The following is a 23,398-nucleotide window of genomic DNA, read 5'->3' on the forward strand; positions in this document are numbered from 1 at the left end:
ATAAATCTTCACAAATACCTTCTTCTAGTAGTTCAATGGTTTTCCTTTATTTTCACATTTCAATCTTTGTTTTATTTTGACATGAGACAATATCTAAGTTCATTTTCCTTTGGCTTTCTTTTCACTTCCCTAGTTACATACAGCTTCCTCTAAATATTTAATCCACACAGCAACTCCAAAGGAGTTCCCACTTTTACAAACAAGGAAACTGAGGCAGAGAGGTAGCTCGTTGCATTTAAAGCCACATAGCCATTAATATATGTAATCAGGATTCAGACCCAGGTCTTTTGATGCCAAGTCCTGTTCTCTCTTCACCACAGCCCTCGCATTCAAAGTATAGCCCATGGACAAGCAGCATTGGAAGCACCTGGGAGCTTATTAGAAACGCAGTCTGGTGTCTCAACCCATGCCCCATACCCCGGAATCAGCATCTGCATTTCTATCAAGTTAGAGAAGTACTATTGTGCATCATATTCCCCCAAATTTAGGGTACGTCAGAATCACCTGGGAGCACTTGTTGAGCTCCATCCCTCCTCAATATTTTAACTCAGTGGGTCTGGGGGTGATGACCTGAAATCTGCATTTTAACAAGTATCCCAGGTTATTCTTATATGCAGGTGGCTCCGTGGGTGACATTTGAGGAATGCTCTAAAACAACTGAGAAATATTCTCAAACTGTTGCCTAGAACGCCAAAAGTGATGGCTGGTTGTTTCTCCCAGTCTCAATGTTGATACGTCCTTTTAATCTAGAAACAGAGACAACTAAGAGGTAACAGTAACTCTTTTACATGTCAACATGTGGTAATTAGGTGGTAATAATGAGGATGATGATTAAATCTTTAATGTTACAGAAAATCAAATAAAACTAAGGGCAAGAGGCCTTCAATTCATCCAGAACTTAGTGGAGGCAGTGTGAAGTAGGAGAAACATCTACCCAAGCAGATTGGAGTCTTCTTCCCCTTAGTCAAATATTGTCAGTATGTCCTTGAGTCAAGATCTCTTCACTAACAAAATATGTAAATAATAACCTTCCAGAGAGTAGAAAGAACCTGTCTGTCAACTTTCCGAACTTTTGTCCCCAGTATCATAAGCCTGGGAAGAGTAAACTTCCTAGGAGACTCAGCAGCCTCCGGAGGCTCATTTTTGCCAGCTCAGATTTGCCCGGAAGCCGACGCCACCTGGCCAGAGGTGGGGCCCCGGCGACCTAAGGGGGCGCTTCCGAGACTAGTCTGAGCCCCGGGGCTGTGGAGACACCCTCTCCCCCGCCAGTCCGCCGACGGACTCCGTCATCAATAATTCATTAAGAACCTCCTCTCCATTGGCTGAGACGCGCTGGCAGCGGCCCAATGAGGAAGGACTTGAGAGAGCCTTCTGAATAGTAAACGAGCTGTCGTGACGCAGAGACCAGCGATTGGCTGCGACTGCGCGAGGCGGGGCCAGCTCGGGCGGCGGCGAGAGGGGCCGGAGCAGCTCAGTGCCAGCCGGGGAGGGTCGAGCCCTGAGCTGGGACTGAGCGCGGGGTGTGAGAGGGTGGGCGAGGGGAGCGAACCCGCGACGGGCGGACCGGCTGCATCAGGATGTTCAGCTGGATGGGGCGGCAGGCTGGCGGGCGCGAGCGCGCGGGCGGCGCGGACGCAGTGCAGACGGTGACTGGGGGCCTGCGCTCGCTCTACCTGCGCAAGGTGCTGCCGCTGGAGGAGGCGTACCGCTTCCACGAGTTCCACTCGCCAGCGCTGGAGGACGCCGACTTCGATAACAAGCCCATGATCCTGCTGGTGGGCCAGTACAGCACGGGCAAGACCACCTTCATCAGGTAACCCGCCCCGCCGGCTCCTCAATGCCGCCGGGACCCCTGCTCCCACCACCTAGGTGCTAGCGGTCCTCAGCACGTGTGCGCGTGTTGTTACCAGCGTCCCGCCGCCCTCGGACATCCTGCAGCGCCCACTTCCCCTGTGCGGAATCCCCTCGCTGCTGTTTCTCTCTCCAGCTCCAGCGTGACCTCAGGTTCCCGCCCCTAGCGCGGTGCCCAGGTGCCCGCAGCCTCGCCCCGGGGCGCGGCCGCCCCAGAAGGGGCTGGCTCTACCCCACGCTGGCAGGAAGGTCCCTGGAACCCCTTCACTGTGTACTCTGAGCCTTCTTTCCTTGCTCTTGTGAAGGCACTCCTCTGGCCGGCTTTATCCTGTCGCCGTGGCCTGGGGACCCGGGGAAGGGAGGGAGAAGAGCGAAGCTATAATAAGCATCTTCTTGATGAGCGAGTGAGGCCTAGGGCTAGAAATGGGGACAGAAGTGTGGGGTATCAGAATGGGCTCTTGAGTCAGTTGGAGAATTAAGCCCCCAGCGCATGACGAATGAATGAATGGCAACAGTAGAGTGTATTTCCAGTGCCCCTTTCTTTTGAGGTCCTTGCTTGCCATCCCCCAACACATTGTTGGGGCCAGTGGGTAGAGAGGCCGCTTTTATTCAGCTCTTGCACAGCCTCGCCTTTATCCGACCAAAGGAAGTTAGCTGTGTGTAGCAGCCCCAGCTAGCGCCCAGTGGAACCAAGGGGGAGTGTCATATTACTACTATTCGTTAGTTTCCATTTCTTAGGTGGGTCATTCCTTCCTCCCTTGACAACTGAAAATATTTGTCATGCTCGCTCTGTCTCTAAAAGCAGTTACTGTGCATGCGCTAGGGTTCAAATCATATAGCTTCCTCCGAAGCGATTTTTGTTGGGAAATAATTTACACTGAAACAACTTGCCTTTTGAAGAGACTGTGTTACTTCTAAAGCAGAAGTAAGATACTTTTAAGACTTACTTTCTTTGGTTAGGAAACTTGTTTTCTTGGGTTAAACCCTGTGTCAGTTAAAACAAAGTGACTAATCATTTAAGGTTTGGGTCTAGGGTTTGGGAAACTGTAACAATCTCATCATTATTGATGTTCAATAGATGTTCAGAAAACTGCATCTATATTTGGATATATGCCATTTCTATTAAATAGCGGCCTCTTTTTCTCCACTCCAGTGACCTAAATAGTTCCTACAAATAGAGTACTTGTCACTACAGGAAATATGCTCAATCCAGACCTACAGATACACTATGAATGAAATGAGCAAAGCAAATATACTCTATGGAAATATCGTTCTAGATAGTAAAGTGAATTTAAAGGAAGACTGAGGGAAATAATTTTTAAGTTGATTTATTTGGTGCTTATTAATAAAGTGAAAATAGTATTAAGTATATCACCCCAGACACTCAAACCATAGAATTGTTATAGTCACTGGTACCCTGAAAGATGACAAACAATACCTTTAAGGTCTTAGTAATATAACCAGTTTTTAAGTATATGGGAAAATAAAGTATTGTGACTGACAAGAGTGGGAGGTGGGCCTTTTGAAATATACAGGTCAAAGATAAGGAGCTAGCATTGTAATTACAATAATTGCAGACATTAGCAGTGACATATGCACAGCACCCTGGGCAGCTCCTCCTGTCTGTCTCTGCCATGAGGCTTTATTGTGCTGTGTGTGATCAGGGAGCCCTGTTGGTGCTGTACCCACCTGGATGTGATGTGGCCATCTCTCTGCTCTCATAGCCTCACTCTTCTTTTTCATCATTTGAAGGGAGCTTTGTGGAATAGCTAAGCATAGTTTTAAGAAGGATTTTGAGATTTGACTCCTGGCAACATCATCCAAATGGACTACTTCTCAGGCACTGGAGCCATGTGCGACCTCAGGGTGAAGGAGGAGTCACCTTACCAAGAAGTCACTTGCTTTTGAGACCTTCCTTTACCTAAGTGACTTTGTCCTTAGGCAGTGGGCATAAACTGGACCTGTGAGGTTAGAAGGAAATCAAGGTGGACAGGAAGCTTGGTGAGGCACCAGAGACCTGAGTTTGGTTTCATAGTGGAGCTAGGAGGAAGAGATTTAACTCCTGGAGGAAATCCCCAAATGAAAGGGTAGCTCCTCTCTAGAGCCTTCCCTGGCACTGGGAAGCAGAGGGGTTGGCCCAGGGTGCTGACCATCCTGGATCCTGCTTGCATCCATGGCTGTCTTTTCTCTGAAACTGGTCAGTGGCTGGATTGTTTGCTACTAGCCATTGAACCCTAGAAGTTCATACTTGGCTGTGGGGTGCACTTATCCACATAGTAAAAGATTCTCATCCACTTGGCTTCCTGTATATCCCGAGAGGTCACTGGTAACACACAGCCTGCACTGATAGGAAGGAAACTTCTCTCATTCTAAAGCCATTCAGCAAGGCTTTTGGTGTGCATTGCATACCTTTAATAAAACTGTACTCTTCCTTCCTTTTGTCCCATGACTGGGAAGAAGTAAGAGCTCCTCTAAAACGTGGTGAGCCAGAACTTCGTCTGGAGTGAGGAAACTAAATGTGTGCCTTGTTCTAATAAAAACGTCTTCTAGATGGGGTGGATGAAGAGCCTGAGTGCCAAAAACTACATTTATTTTTGGATGTGTATGGAGGGAGAGTTGGTAGACCCTCCTAACATGGGTCACAAAACTGGCCCAGAAGAAGACTTCAGATGTAATGGAGCTATTTGTCAATGTCTCCTTGGATAGAAGAAGAGCAGCTGATAAACCTATTGTCCTACTGACAATTTTATTTCTCAGAAGACAGAGAATGCTATGAGAGAAACCATGGGTGCTCACTCTACCTCTAACCAGCAAGAAAGAGTTGGCCAAAAAAGGAGAAGAGACTGGCATGGGGGAAAGTGGCCATGTTGCCTTAGACTACATAACAGCCAAGGAAGGGTGGATATTGGGCTCAGTCAGACTTGCATCCAAAATCTGAGGAAAACAGATTTCACAGGTTCCCCTAGAAAATTCCTGGGCCCAGCTGCTGTGAAGGAAGACATTTCCACTGAGAAGATGTGAGGCTCACTGGAAATCAAGCCATGGTTGCATATTTTGGTTTCAAAGAGCTCCATTTTCTCTCTTCCTCCTATATCCTGTCCCTCCCAAAAAAAATTTATTCTAATGAGGAAAAAAGAGGGAAGTCACTCAAGAAACTGTATATGCCTTAAAAGGGTAGAGCCCAAAGCAATTAGACAAGAGAAAGAAATAGAAGGAATGTAGATTGGAAAGAAGTAAAACCATCTCTTTCCACAGAGGATATGATCATATGTATAAAAAATCTTAAGGATTAAGGAAATCCTAAAAAAAAAAAACTTTTAAAATAAGGAAATTCAGCAAAGTGTTAGGATATAAGATCAATATACAGCATCAGTTATATTTCTATGAACTAGCAATGAACAATCTGAAATTAAGAAAATAATTCCATTTATAATATCTAAAAGAATAAAATATTTAGAAATAAATTTAACAAAAGTAGTTTAAACTTATGCACTGGAAACTACAAAACTTTGTTGAAAAAAATTAAAACCTAAACAACAACAACAAAACACAGGAAAGACATCCATGTACATGGATTGGAAGACTTAATATTTTTAGAAGAGCAGTACTGCTCAAAGTGATCTGTGACTCCGTGCATTCCCTACCAAAATCCCAACTGCCTTCTTTACAGAAATTGACAAGCTGATTCTAAGATTCATTTGGAAACATGAGAGATCCAGAATAGACAAGACAGTCTTGAAAGAGAACAAAATTGGAGTTCTCCTACTTTCTCATTTAAAAGCTTGCTACAAAGCTACAATAAACAAGACAGTATGATAGTAGCATATGGATAGACATAGAATGACCGAATAGAATCAAAAGTCCAGAAATAAACCCGTATATCTGGTAAATTTGTTTTTCCAAGGGTTCCAAGACAATTCAATGAGAGAAAGAACATTCTTTTCAACAAATGATTGATGGTGGACAATTGGATATCCACTTTGCAATAGGCATAGAGAGTGATGGCTAATGGGAACAGGGTTTCTTCTTGGGGTGATGAAAATGTTCTGAAATTAGATAGTGGTACTAGGTGCACAACTTTGTGAAGATACTAAAAGCCACAGAATTGTACCCTTTGAAAGGGTAAGCTTTATGGTAGTATATAAATTGTATCTCCATTAAAAGTAGCAAACAATTCAGTCTTCCAACAGTTCAGCATCCTGTGATTTCTTTAATTTCCATAATTCTGCAGTTAGTTCCAGTCAGGTAATTTCTGCATCTGTATGCAATAATTTAAAATAAAAATGGTTGCCAGAAAGAAGGCAAGCCAAAAAAAAGTGGGAATAAGCTAAAAGAACACATGAACTGGGACGCCTGGGTAGCTCTGTTGGTTAAGTGTCGACCCTTGGTTTTGGCTCAGGTCATAATCTTGCGGTTTGTGGCCCAAGCTGGTCTCTGTGCTGACAGCATGGAACCTGCTTTGGATTCTCTCTCCCTCCCTGCTCCTTCCCCCCACTCCTCTCGCCAAGATAAAGAAATAAACTTAAAAAAAAAAAAAAAAAGAACACACAAAGGAAAGGAACTGAGAAGTAGACATGAAGGAATTGAGAGTACAAATAGCTATCACACAATCCCCACAATATGTTTTTTCCCCTGTATATTCTTGTCAGTGTATAAACATGTTCATTCTTCCTAACACTCGTTAGTAAAATCAAAGTATAATATTTTCCTATAAAATGCTTGATAAAGTAATTGTGTTTTAAAACTTTAAATATCACTTAAATATAGTGTTCCTAGAGGGGAAAGAGGGCATGAGTTGCATATGCAAGTGTGGAAACAAAGTTTATGGACAGTTTGAAGCATTAACAAGCTGGTGGCTGGGAAGGCAAAAATGCCTTGGGCAATAAAAGGCCTTTTTTGGTAGGATTAGAACAAGAAAAAGAATCAGGAAGTGATAGACCCACTTCTTGGGACTCTTGCTATAACTTTCACAGAAAGCAGAACTCGTCAGCCGTTAGTCTTTTTTCTCCTTTTCTCTCAAAAACAAATGATCCAGAGACGGGAAAGGGAGCCCTGTGGTGTTTGAGGGGATTCAAGCCCAGGGGACAAGGAACCCTCCAGGGGCTGCACAGGCACGGCCCAGTAAATACCCAGGTCGGGGAACAGATGGCAGGACCATTTAGGAAGAACGTGTAGTTGTGCTCAAAGAACTGTATTTGGTACTTTTTAAGAAGTTATGAAGAATATGAGGAGTATCAGAAAACTTGAAGCAGACAAATGGCCCCATTTTCAGAAAAAGGGGAGCATAGATTCTATTAAAGAACAAAGCTCTACTTCATCCCTTTGATAAGCTCTAGACTCAGTTATTAAAGCAAAGAGAAGTGAAGGCACTCCCTAGGAGTCAGCCTAGTTTTACCAAGAAAATCCTGTTAAGGAAACACCGTGAGCCCAGTTTAGTGGTTTTACTGTCAGCTAGGCACTGGGGCCCCTGGAAGCGATAGTCTTCTCTGCCAAACACCATGCCCTTTGTGGATCTTTCTGAAATGCCGACATATTTGATTTTTACAGAAGAATGGACTATCTATAATATATAAGATCATACATGTATATCCTAGTGTCCATTTATTCAAATAATATTGGTTTCCAGGAAGGGCCTGGCTATCCCAGAACTTAGTTTCATGGGGAATATGGATAAGAATCCACAAGCTATTAGGGCTCTGAGTGACAAGAGCTATGACACTAGAAGTGCAGGCTGGGATGGGGGCATAGGAAGGACCCTTCATTCAGGCTTGGAGGTTGGAAAAGGCCTCCCTGATGACACAGCCTAAAAGCTGAGCCCTGAGGAATGAGCCAGAATCAGCTGCCCAAACGAGACCAGGAAATGAGGGCAAGAAGTGTCAACGATGAGGCCCAGGTTTCTTGGATAATTGGGTGGGCAGTGGAGCTATTCACTGAGATGTGGACACAGGGAGAGGATGAGTGGGGGCATAATTTGAGTTTACATTTAAACCCATGTTGAAGTGGACACCCAGGTGTAGAGTCCACGAGGGGTTGGACATATGGATCTGGGAGTAAAAGGAAGAGTTACTGTGGAGACACGGGGACAAGGCACCAGAGAGGTGGAGTCACTGCCAGGGAAAGATGGGAATTTGGAGCCACTGTAGGGCTCTTTTCCTTGTGATTAACAGAAGCTCAACTGAAAAAGGCTTAAGTAAAAAGGTATGTTGTCTCATGAAACCGATGAGACCGGGGTGTGCTGGTTTCAGGCCTGGCCTAGGACTCTGAGTGGTGCCATCTGGTCTCTGTCTCTCAGCTCTGCTGCCTTCTTCATGTTGGCTTCCTTCTCATGGCAGTTTGGGGTGGGCATTTGGCCATCTCCAAAGACCCAGACTCACGTTCTGCCAGCTCAGCAACCCCAAGGGGAAAAAAGGAACCTTTTTCCCAACGGTTTCTGCAACAGTCTTAGGTTTGAGTCTCATTGATTAGCCCTGGTGTCCATCCGTGAACCAATTCCTCAAGCCAGGGGAATGAAATACCCATGCCTGCAGTGGGGTGGTCAGCCCCCAAACCATGTGGACTAAGAGGGGGGGAAAGGTGGCTCCTCAGGGTGCTGCTACAAAAAAAGAAAAGCAGCTCTGTCTCTCTCTGGCCCAAAAATAAATAAACGTTGAAAAAAAAATTAAAAAAAAAAAAAAAAAAGCATTTGCTCAACAGATGAGACGTCAGGCAGCCCTCACAAACGCCACAGAAAGAGGGGGCATGGTCAACGGGGTCAGATGCTTCTGGGAAAAGGGTTGAAATGGATCTAGTGGATTAGCCATCAGGAGCCAGGGTGACCTTGGCAAGAGCCAGTAAGTGGTGGTGATGGAAGCCAGGTGGCGGTGGGTTGAGGAATGAGTGGGAGGCAAAGTGTCAAATATAGAAAACTCTCAGCAACTGGGTACTGGAGGGGAGGAGCCGTGCCCTGGTCTGGGGCATTCCAGTGAAAGCCTATTATAAGTAGATGGAAGGGGCCTATAGAAAGGGAGTAGCTGGTATTTCAGAAACCTAAGAAGGGGCAGGACTCAGAGCAGGGGAGTGGGGGTGCCAGGACAGGGTGAATGTGGTATCGGTGGCAGTAATCACATCTGGGAGACACTGCAGGTTAACCTCTTGTTCACTTGTTACATCATCTACCTGACAAATGGCAGCCATGCCACAGGATTAGGAGAAATGTAAGGGGAAATGTATTTTGTTTTTGTTTTTGTTTTTTAATTATGAAATTCTCTTCCTTAACTCACATTTAGAAGCTTACTTCTAGAAGACATTCAGTATTTTTCAAAACCTTGGAAAAGTATAACTAGAATGCTACAGTTCCTGGATCTGGCTGCTGGACAGAATCACTGGGAGACCAAAAACAGATTCTAGGGCCTTAATCCAGACCCCCTGAATTGGAATCTCTGTGGGAGAGGGTCAAAAACCTATTTTTGTTTTGGTTTGCTTTTGGTTTTTATAAACCACCTCTCAGAGTAATTCTTAGGTAGTCTCCTGCAGGAAATATTTGGGAACCACTGAAAGGCAAAGGTTCAACTAATGGAATCATGATAGTTGAACCATTTAAGCTTGAGAAGTAGATCAGTCTCAACCCAGAAGAGAGTCTCACTTTGGTGGCCCTTCTATGGCAAGTGATCCAAGCTCCATCTGTTCACATTTTTAACAAATGACCTAGGTGAAGACATGGAAGTCATGCTTACAAAACTGGTAATTATGCAAAAAATGCAATTTAATAAACAGCCCTTTTCGCTTAATTATGATATGATAAACCTTTTTTTTTTTTAATTTTTTTTCAACGTTTTTATTTATTTTTGGGACAGAGAGAGACAGAGCATGAACGGGGGAGGGGCAGAGAGAGAGGGAGACACAGAATCGGAAACAGGCTCCAGGCTCTGAGCAATCAGCCCAGAGCCTGACACGGGGCTCAAACTCACGGACCGCGAGATCGCGACCTGGCTGAAGTCGGACGCTTAACCGACTGCGCCACCCAGGTGCCCCTAAACTTTTTCTTAAGTAATCTTCAGAAATAGCTTTCATGACTGCACCCTAGTCTATCATACAGCTTGGAACATTGTTTCTAATTTTCTGCTATTATCTATAATATTGCAGTGGATATTCTTGGCTTGTAAATCTTTGTGTATCTCGTTTTTTTTTTTTCCTGTTAGAAAAAAGCCTATTTTGCTGAGTATGAATTACTACATCAAAAGGTATAAATATTTTTCAGGTTTATATATATTCCTGATTTTATACATATATATATATATATATATATATATACACACACATACATACACACATGCATATATATAACATATAAATAATACATATTTTACACTAAAACCTTGGTTTGCGAGCATAACTCCTTCCAGAAACATGCTCGTAATCCAAAGCACTTATATATCAAAGCGAATTTCAAAAACCATTGGTTCAGTTGTGAACGTGTCATATTTGGCATCACATACTACTTGTGTTGCAAGACATCGCTCGTTTATCAAGTTAAAATTATTAGAAATCTTTGCTCATCTTGCAGAACACTCGCAGAACAAGTTACTCGCCATCCAAGGTTGCACATGAAATAGAACATTGCATGTTTTATTCTAACTATGTCTATATACATATGTTCCTTTTTTAGAAAAGTTATTCCAAATTAGACTCCCACCACAGAGTCTAATATGAAGATTATTATTTCACCAAACTGTCAGTAAAACTATGCATTATTATTAAAAACAAATAAACGTGATAGGAAAACATTTTTAATTTGCCTTTTTTTTTTTTTTTTTACTGTGAAGTGGAACTTCTAAAATGTGTAGCCATCATCTCTATTTCTTTGAGAGTTATTTGTGAACTTTGTCCAATTTTCCTTTGGAGTGCTAGACTTTATCTTTTTTTAATTTTTTTTAATGTTTATTTATTTTGGAGAGAGAGAGAGAGAAGGGGCAGAGAGAGAGGGAGGTGCAGAATCCGAAGCAGGCTCCAAGCTCTGAGCTGTCCACACAGAGCCTGACGCCGGGTTCGAACTCACAAACCGCAAGATCATGACCTGAGCCAAAGTTGGACACCCAACCAACTGAGCCACCCAGGCGCCCCAACTACACTTTATCTTGTAGATATTTAAATGTTTTGCTCAATAATGGTTCTTAGTCTTTTGTCATAATTATGTTTTTCCAGTTTGAGCTTTACCTTTTTAATTTTTTATGATCATTTTTGACATGGAGATATATTTAATATTTGTAGTCAACTCAAACACTTTTTTCCTCTTTGATGATGTCTTTGATGTCCCTGGAAAATCCTTAAATATTACAGAATCCTTAAATTTAAAAAAATCTTTCCAATAGTTAACTCTTTAATCCACTTGGAAACACAATGAGTTATATTGGGATCTCTTGGAACCTTTCTCTCCTGTTATGTTGTTTTGTTGGTAGATTCTTATGCCCAGACCATACAGTCTTAAGGATTGTCATTTTAAAACATTCTTTAATTAAATGGTAACACAGACCCTTCTGATCTCATTTCTCTCTATTTTCTAAATACTGTCAATCATCATTTCCTGTTATTCTTTCAGAAGAACTTTAAAACTACTTTATTAGATTCTTCCCAGAAAATCCCATTGGGATCCATTTGTATTGGAACTGCATTTATCTTGGTATTTGCTCTTCCCAAGCAGGAACTCAGCATGGCTTTTACTCAGACCTTTTATACCTCTCAGAAAGGTGTTTGATTTACTCATATAGGTTCTGTATACTCTTATTAATGCCGTTCTTAGGTGTTTTATATTCCTTCACTCTTAATGAATCAGATTTTTTTCCTTTATATTTTCTAGATGGGTACTGCAAGTATGCAAGATAGCTACTGATTTTTACCATTTTTGTTTTGTATCTGTTCATTTGATTGAAGTTATTCTGACATTTTCAGTAGATTCTCTTGGGTTTTCTAGATAGACAGCTGTATCGATTATATTCATGATTACTTTTTTTCCTCTTCTGTTTCATCTTTTATTGTACTAGGAAGCCACATCCATATCAAGCTTCTAATTGTGATGATAATGCTTTTGTTATTTCACCCTAAGATATGATGTTAGTTATTGGTTTAATATTTTATAAATTAATCACATTAAGAAATTATCTTCCTATTACTAATTTGAAAAGAATTTCACTTGAAAAGAAAAAACTAGAACAGATGTTGAGCTTTTTTCTTTTACCTTTAACCCTGTGTTCTATGAAAGGCAATTATGGGAGATTGTTAATAGGTGTTCAAAAAGGGTTCTATGGTTAAGTAACTTTGGGAAGTGCTGTGTTCTATAGCTTCCTCATGTAGTTTTCCAGTGCTCCCAGATCAACCTAAACAAAGTCTGTCATCACATTCTTAAATTACAACACCGAACATAGAAGACACTTAACAGATCTTCATGTGTGAGCAAATGAATGACTGGAAAAATTAACAGGACTATAAAAAATGGAGAAGCATGTTGCCTTTTATTCCAGTGAACCTCCACTCCCTTTCATCTCCTTCCCTTTCTTTCCTTCTCTTTCTCCTGCCCTCCTTCCAGAATAGCATGGAAGGCAGACCTGAGTAGCTCCGGGTACAGGCACATGTTAGACAGCAGTGTGCCTTAAGCACATCTCAGCCCTGCGTGGTTTAAATAGCATTCATAGCTGGAAAAATAGAACTGTGAAACAGCTTTATCCAGCAAATTCCAGTTTCTTGATCCCACAGGCTAATGTAGATTCCTTCGTAGGCACAGCAGTTTCAAAGATGATGTCATCTGAACAAGCAGCCCTGGCCATAAGATGTCCATGATTTAACTAAGGGAAAAACAAAAATGAAAATAAAAGTTAGGTTTTACACTTAAGGAAGACATAGAGTTTTAAAATGGAAACGAGGCTTGGCCTGGCTTAGTTTTTCAGTAACTCAAAAAGATTAAAATTTTGAACGACGTGAGATGTTTGTGATATTTATCTCAGCATGATTTATAATAGGAAGAAATGGGAAGCTATATCAATGCCCAAGAGTAAGGATATAGGAAATTCATCTGAGAATAGTATGCAGCCATTAGAAAATTCTTTTCAAGTAATTTCTTTTTTTTTAATTTTTTAACGTTTATTTATTATTGAGAGACACAGAGAAACAGAACATGAGCATGGGAGGGGCCGAAAGACGGGGAGACACAGACTCTGAAGCAGGCTCCAGGTTCTGAGCTGTCAGCACAGAGCTCGACACAGGGCTCAAACCCACAAACCACGAGATCATGACCTGAGGCGAAGTCAGACGCTTAGCCGACTGAGCCACCCAGGTGCCCCTGTTTTCAAGTAATTTCTGATGGCACAAGGCAAAACTAATGGTGAAAAATCTAGATGCAAAAGTATTTAAACATTTTGATCCCAATTTTATAAACAAAAATTACATTCACAGAAAAATGACTGGATGGAAATATATCAAAATGTTAAAAGTAGTCATCATCTTGTGCTAATGCGGTCTCATGCAAGCTGCTTACCTTGTCCTAAGCAGGGCTAAAACACCTGCTCCAACCACAGTGAGGCTGAAGAGATAAAACACATGTGAAATGCCTTATAAACAAACTGTACAGTGTGGTTTCATAATAATCTGTTGTTTGGTGGCATCCAGAAGTGGTGGTGGTGGTGGTAACTTACTAGGAAACCATTATATATTCTTGACCATTTTATAAGACTTTTGTGATAACACGTTTGATTCTTCTCTCTCTTCCATTTCTTGGTATTGAGCATGAAGATAAACAAAGGAAACTGCTTTAGAAACATCATTTCTAGATTCAACACAAATCAAACTTGAAGGACTAACCCTTTCTTTTCGGTTACTCTCCTAGTGAAATGGTAGATGGAGTACTATCAATAAAGAACACATTATGTAAAGCTTTCCAACACTTACTCTAAACTGAAATGTATTTAAACTCACAGGCTTGGATTTTAAAATAAGAAAATACAACTGCTTCTCCACTGAACTGAAAAGCTGTGCTTTATATATTTCTTTCACATCTATTTGGCTGAAAGCCTTAGTAACTAATACTCAAAAGAAAGAAAAAAATGACTGTTGCAGTTAGTTGAATGCTCTTTTTAAAAATGTCCCTGTCCAAGGCACCTGGGTGACTCAGTCAGTTGGACATCCGACTTTGGCTCAGGTCATGATCTCACACTTCCTGGGTTTGAAGCCTTTGCACTGACAGCACAGAGCCTGCTTCGGATTCTCTGTCTCCCTCTCTCTGCCCCTCCCCTGCTCGCAGTTTCTCTCTCTCTCAAAAATAAACAAAAATTAAAAAAAAAAAAAAAGGCCCAGTCCTTATCAATGAACTGAACTCTTAAACTATCTACAGATGCCAATGTATGCACAAACATTCCTAAAAATCTCATCATGACACAGGCCATTTCTCTAGATTTTGGGTTGAGAATTTAAAAATAATGCTCGTTAAACACCCCAAATAGATGTGGCATATTACTTTTTAGAATGCTTAGTTGGTTACTGAATACTTACTAAAAAGTCTTAGACTTGTATATCTGCTATGATTCACAGAGCTCATTCCTGTAACCTGTTGCAGGCTCACTCAGCCTCTCAAGCTCTGATTTCGCGCAGGTAGTGCTTTTGCAGGACTAGTAAGAAATCTAGGTTCTACAAGGCCACTTAACCTACGCAAGCCTTAATTTTTTCCTTGTAAAAATGGAGATAAAAGTAGAACCTACCCCATAAAGTGCTTAGGATAAAATAGTCTTTTCAGATAAAGACTTCACATAACAAGTCCTCGAAAGTTAGGTATACAGTAGCCCCCCCCAACCCCTTATCCACTCTTTCACTTTCTGTGGTTTCACTTAACCGCAGTCCAGAAACAGATGATCCTCCTTTTGACGTATGGTACTAATGCTGTGTCACAATGCTTGCGTTCGGTCACCTCACCTCCTCTCACATGGGCATTTTATCGTCTCATGTCATCACAAGAAGGGTGAGAATAGTACAGTAAGATACTTTGAGGGAAAGAGAAAGACCACATTCACATAATTTTATTACAGTTTAATGTTATAACTGATCTCTTTTATTAGTTGGTATTTTTGTTAATCTCTTACTGTTCCTAATTTATAAATTAAACTTTATCATAGGTGTGTATAACAGGAAAAAACATTGTGCATACAGGGTTCAGACATGCACTGAAAGGGCTTGGAATGTATTCCCTCTGTAAGGGGAGACTACTGTCTTACTAAAATAATTAATGCCTTTTCTATTATCTTAAGGATAAGTCAGAACCCAGACAGAATGCCTGGATGAATACCCAGGGGAGACAAAATTGGCACCTAGAATTTTGGAAGTCTATCATTGAATAATGCACCTTGTTTGTTTGTTTGTTTGTTTGTTTTTAGTCGTTCTTAAAAAAAGATTTAAAGGTTTTATTTTTTTTAATTTTTTTAAACGTTTATTTCTTATTAAGAGACAGAGAGAGACAGAGCATGAGCATGGGAGGGGCAGAGAGGGGAGGAGACACAGAATCCAAAGCAGGCTCCAGGCTCTGAGCTGTCAGCACAGAGCCCAACGCGGGGCTCGAACTCGCAAACCGTGAGATCATGACATGAGCCGAAGTTGGGCATTTAACCGACTGAGCCACCCAGGTGCCCCAAAAGGTTTTATTTTTTTAAAGTAATCTCTATACCAAACATTGGCCTTAACTCACAACCCCAAGATCAAGAGTTGTGCGCTCTACTGACTGATCCAGCCAGGCACCCCATTTTTAAGCCCATCTTTGAGAAGAGTACTTTGAGGGACTTTCATTGTCCTGAAGATTTATTTTCCCCTTGTCACAAGTGACATTTTTTTTCCTACGACATTAAAAATCTTTTTTTTTTTTTCTAATGTAAGCAATAGAAGGAAAAAGACTCTGTCCACATATGCTCTTGCATGAGATCAGCTCCTTGAACCTAGGCTGGGCCAGTGTGCCCAGGAGCCACTGGGACGAGGCCACACCATGGTCTTCCACAAACAGGGACGAGGAGATGGCAGGTCTCCCATCCTCCCCACCAACCCCTCCCCTCAGCTACTTGGAATCCCAGTTGTCTGTCTTTTTCCACGTTGACGGCTTGGCTCGAGACTCCTGGAGTAATCACCACTGGAAGTGGCAGCCCTTTCTGAGAACACAGGAAAAGGAGAACAAGGTGGAGCCTGGGACAAAAAAATCCATCTGATGCACAGGATGCCTGTGCAGTGGGCTTGTTGGCTCTGAACTACGGTGATGCTCTTCTAGAGTCTTCCTGTGGCCTCTTGTTCCTTTGAATTCTTGTTTTTGCAGATAACACCACCAAGTCCCCAGAGCTTATAGCTCTGAGAAAGCCTCTGATATGTCAAAGTTTAACACAGCTGGTCAGCCTTGTGCCTATGGGTGACCTGTTTTTGTACATCATACCTCGGGATCCACTCAGACTCTTCAAGGTTGCTGGTTTTGTACTTCATCGCTTTCTTCTCACGTTGTTCGTGTCAGATATTCTGTGTTCTGGTTGTTCTTAGTTCCCTCACTGCATAGGATTGTGCCTGCCTGCCCGGCAGTGTGACATAAGTGTATCTGAGTGTCACCACCCTCCAATGTAAAATTCCTGTGGAAAGTCAGCTTAGAGTGTCATATATTAACTCATGTATCTGACAGGTCCTACATGGGGGCTGTGTGGAAGCCCAGAGCAATGGGGCTGAGCCTGGTGTAAAAGCAAAAGAGCCTCAGGCCAGGCGGGAGGAGCCCCAGGTTCCAAGCCCTGCACAGAGCGAGTCTGACCAGCAAGTCATTGCCTGCTCTAATCCACAGGTTCTTCACCTATAAAGACCCAGGGTTGAACCAAATGATTCCTTAGAGAGTTTGGGGCTCCAGAGTTCTGAGTATGTGGATCGTGAGCCCTGAAGGAAATGTCAGCCTATCAGGAAAGAAGAGATAGGCCCACAAATAACACCAATCCCAGGTGCTCCCAAGAGAAGGGAAGTTAGGAAGTGGCCAGAAAAAAAAAGGTCCTGGAGTGCTCAGGGAGGGAGGACTGCCCACAGGAGGAGATGTTTTGCAAAGTGACTTGACAGAGTAAGTAGGATAGAGAGTAGAGACCCTGAGACATGATTCCCTGCCAAACAGAGGGAATGAAATAAGGGAAGTGAGGGGCAGAAATTTCCCTGGAAGAGGCTAATCAAGGAGGGAACAGAGCCTGTAGTAGTTGAGGAGCAAGAACCCAGAGGGCAAGGCAGAAGGGGGTGGCTTGTGGGGGGAATGGAAGTCATCCAGGAAGGACTGGGTTGTTGGTGAAGGCTGTCGGGTTAAAGTGGTGCTTCAGAAAAGGAATCTGATCTTGCAGGACAGATGGGGGAGAGGGAGGCTGGGAGGCAGCTGGGCAGAACTAAGTGGCCAGAGTCCACACGAGGTGTGATGAGGAGGCAGAAAAGTGAGGGACGGAGGCCAGAGCCAGATGGCCACCTGGATGAGGGCGAGGAGAAAGCTGGTCGGTCCCCAGACACTGGTTCTGCACCTACTATGTGCCAGGCACCATGTTAAATGCTAGGATATGGTGGTGACCCAGACGAACGAGGGCCCGTCTCTCAAAGTGCTCCTAATGTCCTGGGACAGTGACATGCCAACAAGAACATGACAGAATGTCAGCTACTGATAAGTGCTCTGAGTAGGTAATGGGGAGGTGGGCAGGGGGACCAGACTGGAGAGGTTACTCTGTCAGGGTAGGGAAGTGCCATGTGACATGCAGATATCTGCGGGAGGACCCTCCAAGCCATCCTGAGGTGGGAATAGCATTGGCCTATTGAAAAGGTGGTATAAAGGTCAGTGGAATCAGACACTCAAACATTCATTACCTCATCCGTGTGCCAGAAATTGTTCCAAGCAAGTGCGAAGCATTAGTGAACAACAGAGACTAAAAGCTCTGCTTTCCCGCAGCATAACTCTACCAGGTGGACACAGGGAATAGGAAGTCTTAAATACAGTAAGTGGATTTTATATTATGGGAGAGCCATGGAAAGAGAACACAATTTTTTTCTAAGTTTTTTGCTATTACAGATAATGGTGCAGTGTATATCTTCACACAAAAATCTTTTTCATGTATCTAGGATTTTTCCTAAGGATAGATTTCAAAAAGTAGAACTATCCCCATTTTAAATGCTTTTAACACAAAGTATCAAATTTCTTTTCAGTGAGGTTAGACCACCTGATTATATACAAAGGTGTTTATTTTACTACATATAAAGGTGTTTATTTTACTACACTATTTCACTAGTGTTGAGTATTATGAGCTCTTTCAGTGTTAATACATTATGTCTTTAATTGGTATTGCTTTCATAATGAAATTAAACACTGAATTTTGGCTGTTGATTATCTGTGGGAGAAAGTATCACTAAGCGAATTAACAATGTAAGCAAGCTATACAATACCTCTTCCTAGTTCTGCTTCTCTGCTGTAGAAGGCAAATATTTCTTTGTCAAATATATACCAAAGTATATTTAAGTATACTTGAAAAATAATGTATTAAAGTTCCGTCTGGTAGGGTTGCTACTTAGGAAGTTCTAGCTCCAATCACATCATGACTTGAAAGTAAGGGGGCGCCTGGGTGGCTCAGTAGATTAAGCTTCTGACTCTTGGTTCCAGCTCAGGTTATGATCTCACAGTTTTTGCGAGTTTGAGCCCTGCATTGGGCTCTGCACTGCCAGCACAGAGAATCCGCTTGGGATTCTCTCTCTCTCTCTCCAACTTGTGCTGCTGTCTCTGTCTCTCTCAGAATAAATAAACTTAAAAAAAAGAAACACCTGCTTTTCTTTTTTTTTTTACACCCACTTTTCTTTAAACAATTTCATACTTTAGGGTTTTCACTGAAACCCCTGTTATTCCAAAGTTAGTGGGGATTTCTGTGCTTCTATATAAACAAAACATCAGGAAGTGTTTAAGACTCTCCTTGGCGATGATGGCCTGACTTATACACCTTTACATGTGAGTTACTGCCCCACTGAGAACCCATAGCTGAACTACAGCATCCCTTGGCCCCTCCACCCCTGCCTGAGCCCCATCCTCACCTCCCTGGTCCTGGAGCTGGAGGGCCCTCCCCCTGCCCATGCCTAGGAAGGCTGTGAGAAGGGGCAAGATTGCAGAGAGCCCCCCAATGTGGAACTCAACATCGGGTTTTCCCCCAAAAGGTAGTGCTACAGTTCTTGACTGCTTTGTCTATTTTATTGGTGTGTGTGACCTTTGCAGCCTATCTTGCAAGCCAGCCATTGCTGTTAACATTGATTCTATGGGAAAGTGCCTGTCAAGTTTCAAACCAATACTTGAACATAACCCTTTTGTGAGAACTGTGTGTGCTGCAGGGAGCCTGGTGACACTGGCTGCTGTTCTTCTAAGCCCTGGCCCCTCTCCTCAGTCATCCTCCTTCCTCTGTCCCACAGATCTCAGATCTCCTGGCATATAGCTTCATCCAGGCCATGGGACGTTGAAGTCTAAGTGGACTTGGGAGGGGTGTGCTCTGGACTTGAATTCTAGCTCTGCTGATGAATGACTTCAGACTTGAGATCCCAGAGGAGCTGTAAAACCTAAATTCCACATTCATGTGTGTATGTGAAATCCACACACTCTACGTACACTCTACAAGTGCTGGAGTTTCACAGAACGTGAGATGCTGTTGCTGACTTCCACCAGTATTTCTAAGATTTGTGAGGAATTTCACAAGAATTTGTAAACATGAACATTTCTGTTCCTAAGCGTTTTTATTTATTAGGCTACTAGGTGCCTGAAAAAGTTCTGAAATTATTTTAAAAAATTAAATTTGAACATGTTCTGAAAAGTAGCTCCTTCTCTGTGCAGCTTTTTTCTAGGGAGAATGGGGAGAGCTGGCCCCTCATTGTTAGGGCAGCCCCAGGACCATGCTGGAAGACAGCTGGGAGAGCTCTTACCTCTCACTTTTGAGGAGATACAAGATAGTGCTGCCTGTGGCCAGTGCCACCCTCTGCATGAGGGCCCTGAACCCCCCTTGTGCTCCTCATCTCTGAGCAAACCACCAGCTCAAACCCAGGTTTAAACATTATCTGGAGATGGGGCGTCTGGGTGGCTCAGTCGGCTAAGCGTCTGACTTTGGCTCAGGTCGTGATCTCGCAGTTCTTGAGTTCGAGCCCCACATCAGGCTCTGTGCTGACAGCTCAGAGCCTGGAGCCTGCTTCAGATTCTGTGTTCTCCCTCTCTCTCTGTCCCTCCCCCGCTCATGCTGTGTTTCTCTCTCTCTCAGAAATAAACAAACATTAAAAAAAATTTAAACAAGAGGCGCCTGGGTGGCTCAGTTGGTTAAGTATCTGACTTCGGCTCAGGTCATGATCTTGTGATTTGTGGGTTCGAGCCCCACATCAGGCTCTGTGCTGACAGCTCAGAGCCTGGAGCCTGCTCCAGATTCTGTGTCTCCCTCTCTCTCTGCCCCTCCCCTGCTCATGCTCTGTGTCTCTCTGTCTCTCAATAACAAATAAATGTTAAAAAAAAAAATTTTTTTTTAATTAAACATTATCTGGAGACAGCACAAGACCTGGGGTCCACCTGCCTGCATTCCATTTCCACTGAAACACTTACTGTGTGACTTTAGGCAAATTGCTTAGCCTTTCTGATGCCCCAGTTTTCCCAACTGTAAAATGTGCCCACCTCAGAGTGTTACGGGGATCGCAACACTCAGAACAACTGAACAACTGTGCGTGTGGAGGGCCTTTGTACTCCACATAAATAGTGAGTATTTGGTAAATGCTATTATCCGATTGTTTTTTCACATTTCCTCAAAATGTAGGGGACATATTTAAATGTTATCTATTCTGGTGCTCCACAACTTCACAGAAAGATAGAAACTTTGGATGACATTGAAACTAGCAATGAAATCAATTAGATGTTTAGAATATAGCTTGCTAAGATCGCTAAGGAATTTCAATTTTGTTGACATAAAAAACGTAAGTGTAAGGGGGTGGCCTAATTTCTTATTCTTAGAAAGATGGCAAAATTGTGTTGGACAGTTGGTAATGCAGTTCCTTCTATCCCTGGAAATAAAATCACAGGTTCTGGGCCAAAATTTGATCAGTCAGGACATTTATTCTTAATTTTACTTTTTAAAGTTCATTTGTTTATTTTGAGACAGAGAGAAAGTGTGAGCAAAAGAGGGGCTGAGAGAGAGAGAATCCTAAGCAGGCTTTGCATTGTCAGCGCAGAGCCCAACAAGGGGCTCGAAACCCATGAACAATAAGATCATGACCTGAGCTGAAACCAAGAGTCAGATGCTTAACCGACTAAGCCACCCAGGCACCCCTAGGACTAGGGGCTAAATGCCTAGGTACTCCAGGCTAGGACCAAATAGATTGTGGGCTGCAGGATTGGGGAGCTGGAGAAAGTTGTGCAGGGTGATGGATCATCTCCCTGGAGGGGCTGGGACATGGCTCTGCCCTAATCACCTCAAACAGGGATTCTTCTCCACCACTCCCCCCTGCCCCAGAATTTTTGACAGTCACTGTGGAGTGTTCTCTGAAGCTGTTGCATTTCCACCTGTTGCTTGGGAATGAGGGAAATGTATTCCAAAATACTCTTTTCTTCATGTTCCTCTTGGTTGCAAAGGAAGGAAGGAGTAGTGTTTGCTCACCTCCCTGCCATAACTACTCTTTAGTGTGTTCCTTCCTCGTGGAAAGGAAATCTTGGTCGCAAGGGAGGCAGGGAGGGGCTCTGAGTGGCTTCAACTGAATGAAGTGCTGGTGGTGGAGGGGAGCTGTGTTAGGGCTCAAGCATTTCCCAGAGAAAGCAGACTTTCCCCACCACTCTACTTCTGGCTACCTTGCCACAACCCCAGCCAAATCACTGAGCCAGTCTTTGGCCTGTATCACATGGGTTGGTCTTCTCAGCCCCCTAAAATAAGAGCTCTCAATGATATTTGCTAGGCCCACTGTGTGCAATTGTACAGGTTAAGCCACGTGAAGGCACTTGGGCAGAGGGGCATGTGGGGGCGGGGGTGGAATCCAGCTAGCTTGCCAAGCTGTAAATCCTAGTGCAGGGCTGGGTCTACCTGGAGGAAGGAGCATCTTTTTCCAATTCGCACATAAGGCTAGTAATGGCCCTGGCAGTATTTAATCTGAACCCCTGCCCCCTGCCTCCTTCAACCCCATCGCCCATAGCAGCCTCTGTTGCTGCTGAATTCTTTGGAGATCGTCTTCCATGGCCATGACCTCCAGGAACCCAAGGGAGCTGTAAAATGCACAAGGAGGGATGTGACGGCTACAATGATTGCTAGTGACAAGGAGGGAGAGGGTTCATTATTTCATTCACTACACTGAGTGCCCTCTCTGGGCAGGTGCAGTGCTGGGTGCTGGGAATAGGCATCTAGCCATAGACACGGGCCAGCCTGCAAGGGCCCACAAACAAAGAAGTCCAGTGCCCCTGGTAAACACTATGATGGCTGCAGGCACAGGGTGCCCTGGGCCCACAGAGGTGTGCCCAACACACTGGAAGGACAGGAACGCTTCCCAAACGGAGTTGGTCCTGAGCAGGCTCTAGCAGGATGCAACGGGAGCTGGCTGGGTACACTTCCCTGGGGTGGTGCCTATGGTGCCCATGGAACCTGAAACGGGAATTGTGCTAAGGAAAGGTACTTTTTCAGAAGCTCCTGGAAGTCTATAAGATGTCTGACCTGTTACAAAGCCTCTTATAGGGGTGGGGGGAGACTTAGGTTGTAGATTTTAAGCTTTGAAAATTTGTCATTAGTAAAAGAGTAAAATGCCAGTCATTCTCCTTTTCTTGGGGTCTATATTCCTAGGGCTTTAAATGATTATGTTAAAAATTGGTAGCCCCAGGAAGCTTCCTGGCCTCTTGCTTTGTGACAACATGCCAAGTTTCTTTTCTTTTTCCCTCCCAGATACTTACTGGAGCAAGATTTCCCAGGCATGAGGATTGGCCCAGAGCCCACCACCGATTCCTTCATCGCTGTGATGTACGGGGAGACTGAGGGCAGCACCCCAGGCAACGCTTTAGTTGTGGACCCCAAAAAGCCCTTCCGAAAGCTTAGTCGCTTTGGAAATGCTTTCCTGAATCGGTAAGGACCAGCAAACTGCTATCTTTGGTCAACCTTTGTTTAAACCTTTTCTTTGTATTCTTGCCAATTACATATAAAGGTTCAAAAACAGAATGGAGCATGTCTGTTCTAGAACAGAGAAGCTATAGAGAATATGCTTATTGTATTCAAATATTTGAAAGATTATCATAGAAAATGATCATTTATTACCCATTCTGGGTAGCTTCAGAGGACAGAGCTAATCCCCAGGAGTAGACATTATAAGGCTGCACAGTATAAGGAATAAATTTCTAATAGTTTCAGCTGCACAGAAATGGATCCAGTTGCCTTGTGAGGAAGTGATCTCCCCATCACTGACAATGTTAAGTGGTTGCTGCATGGCCACCTCTCAGGCATGGTATGCTGGGGCGTCCTGCACAGAGAACCTAATCCAGATGACCCCTGGGTTTCGCCTGACCCCCACGTTCAGCCTGTTGATTATTCCAGGA

General features: G+C 43.4%; 1 protein-coding gene across 1 annotated transcript in view; it reads left to right on the top strand.

Annotated features, from left to right (window-relative positions):
- The first annotated feature begins 1,524 nt into the window (after nt 1–1,524).
- Nucleotides 1,525–23,398, top strand: part of EHD4 (EH domain containing 4) — an 87,625-nt gene continuing 65,751 nt past the window's right edge. The window contains exons 1-2 of the mRNA XM_047075262.1: nt 1,525–1,813; nt 22,755–22,931. Of these exons, the coding sequence (XP_046931218.1) occupies nt 1,578–1,813; nt 22,755–22,931 (413 nt within the window). The 5' untranslated portion in view covers nt 1,525–1,577. The remainder of the gene's footprint in view (nt 1,814–22,754; nt 22,932–23,398) is intronic.

The sequence above is a fragment of the Lynx rufus genome, unplaced genomic scaffold (genome assembly GCF_022079265.1).
Source record: "Lynx rufus isolate CCGP_SWC_20201006 ecotype Redwood Valley unplaced genomic scaffold, mLynRuf1.p SCAF_13, whole genome shotgun sequence".
In the NCBI taxonomy this organism is placed as follows: domain Eukaryota; kingdom Metazoa; phylum Chordata; class Mammalia; order Carnivora; family Felidae; genus Lynx; species Lynx rufus.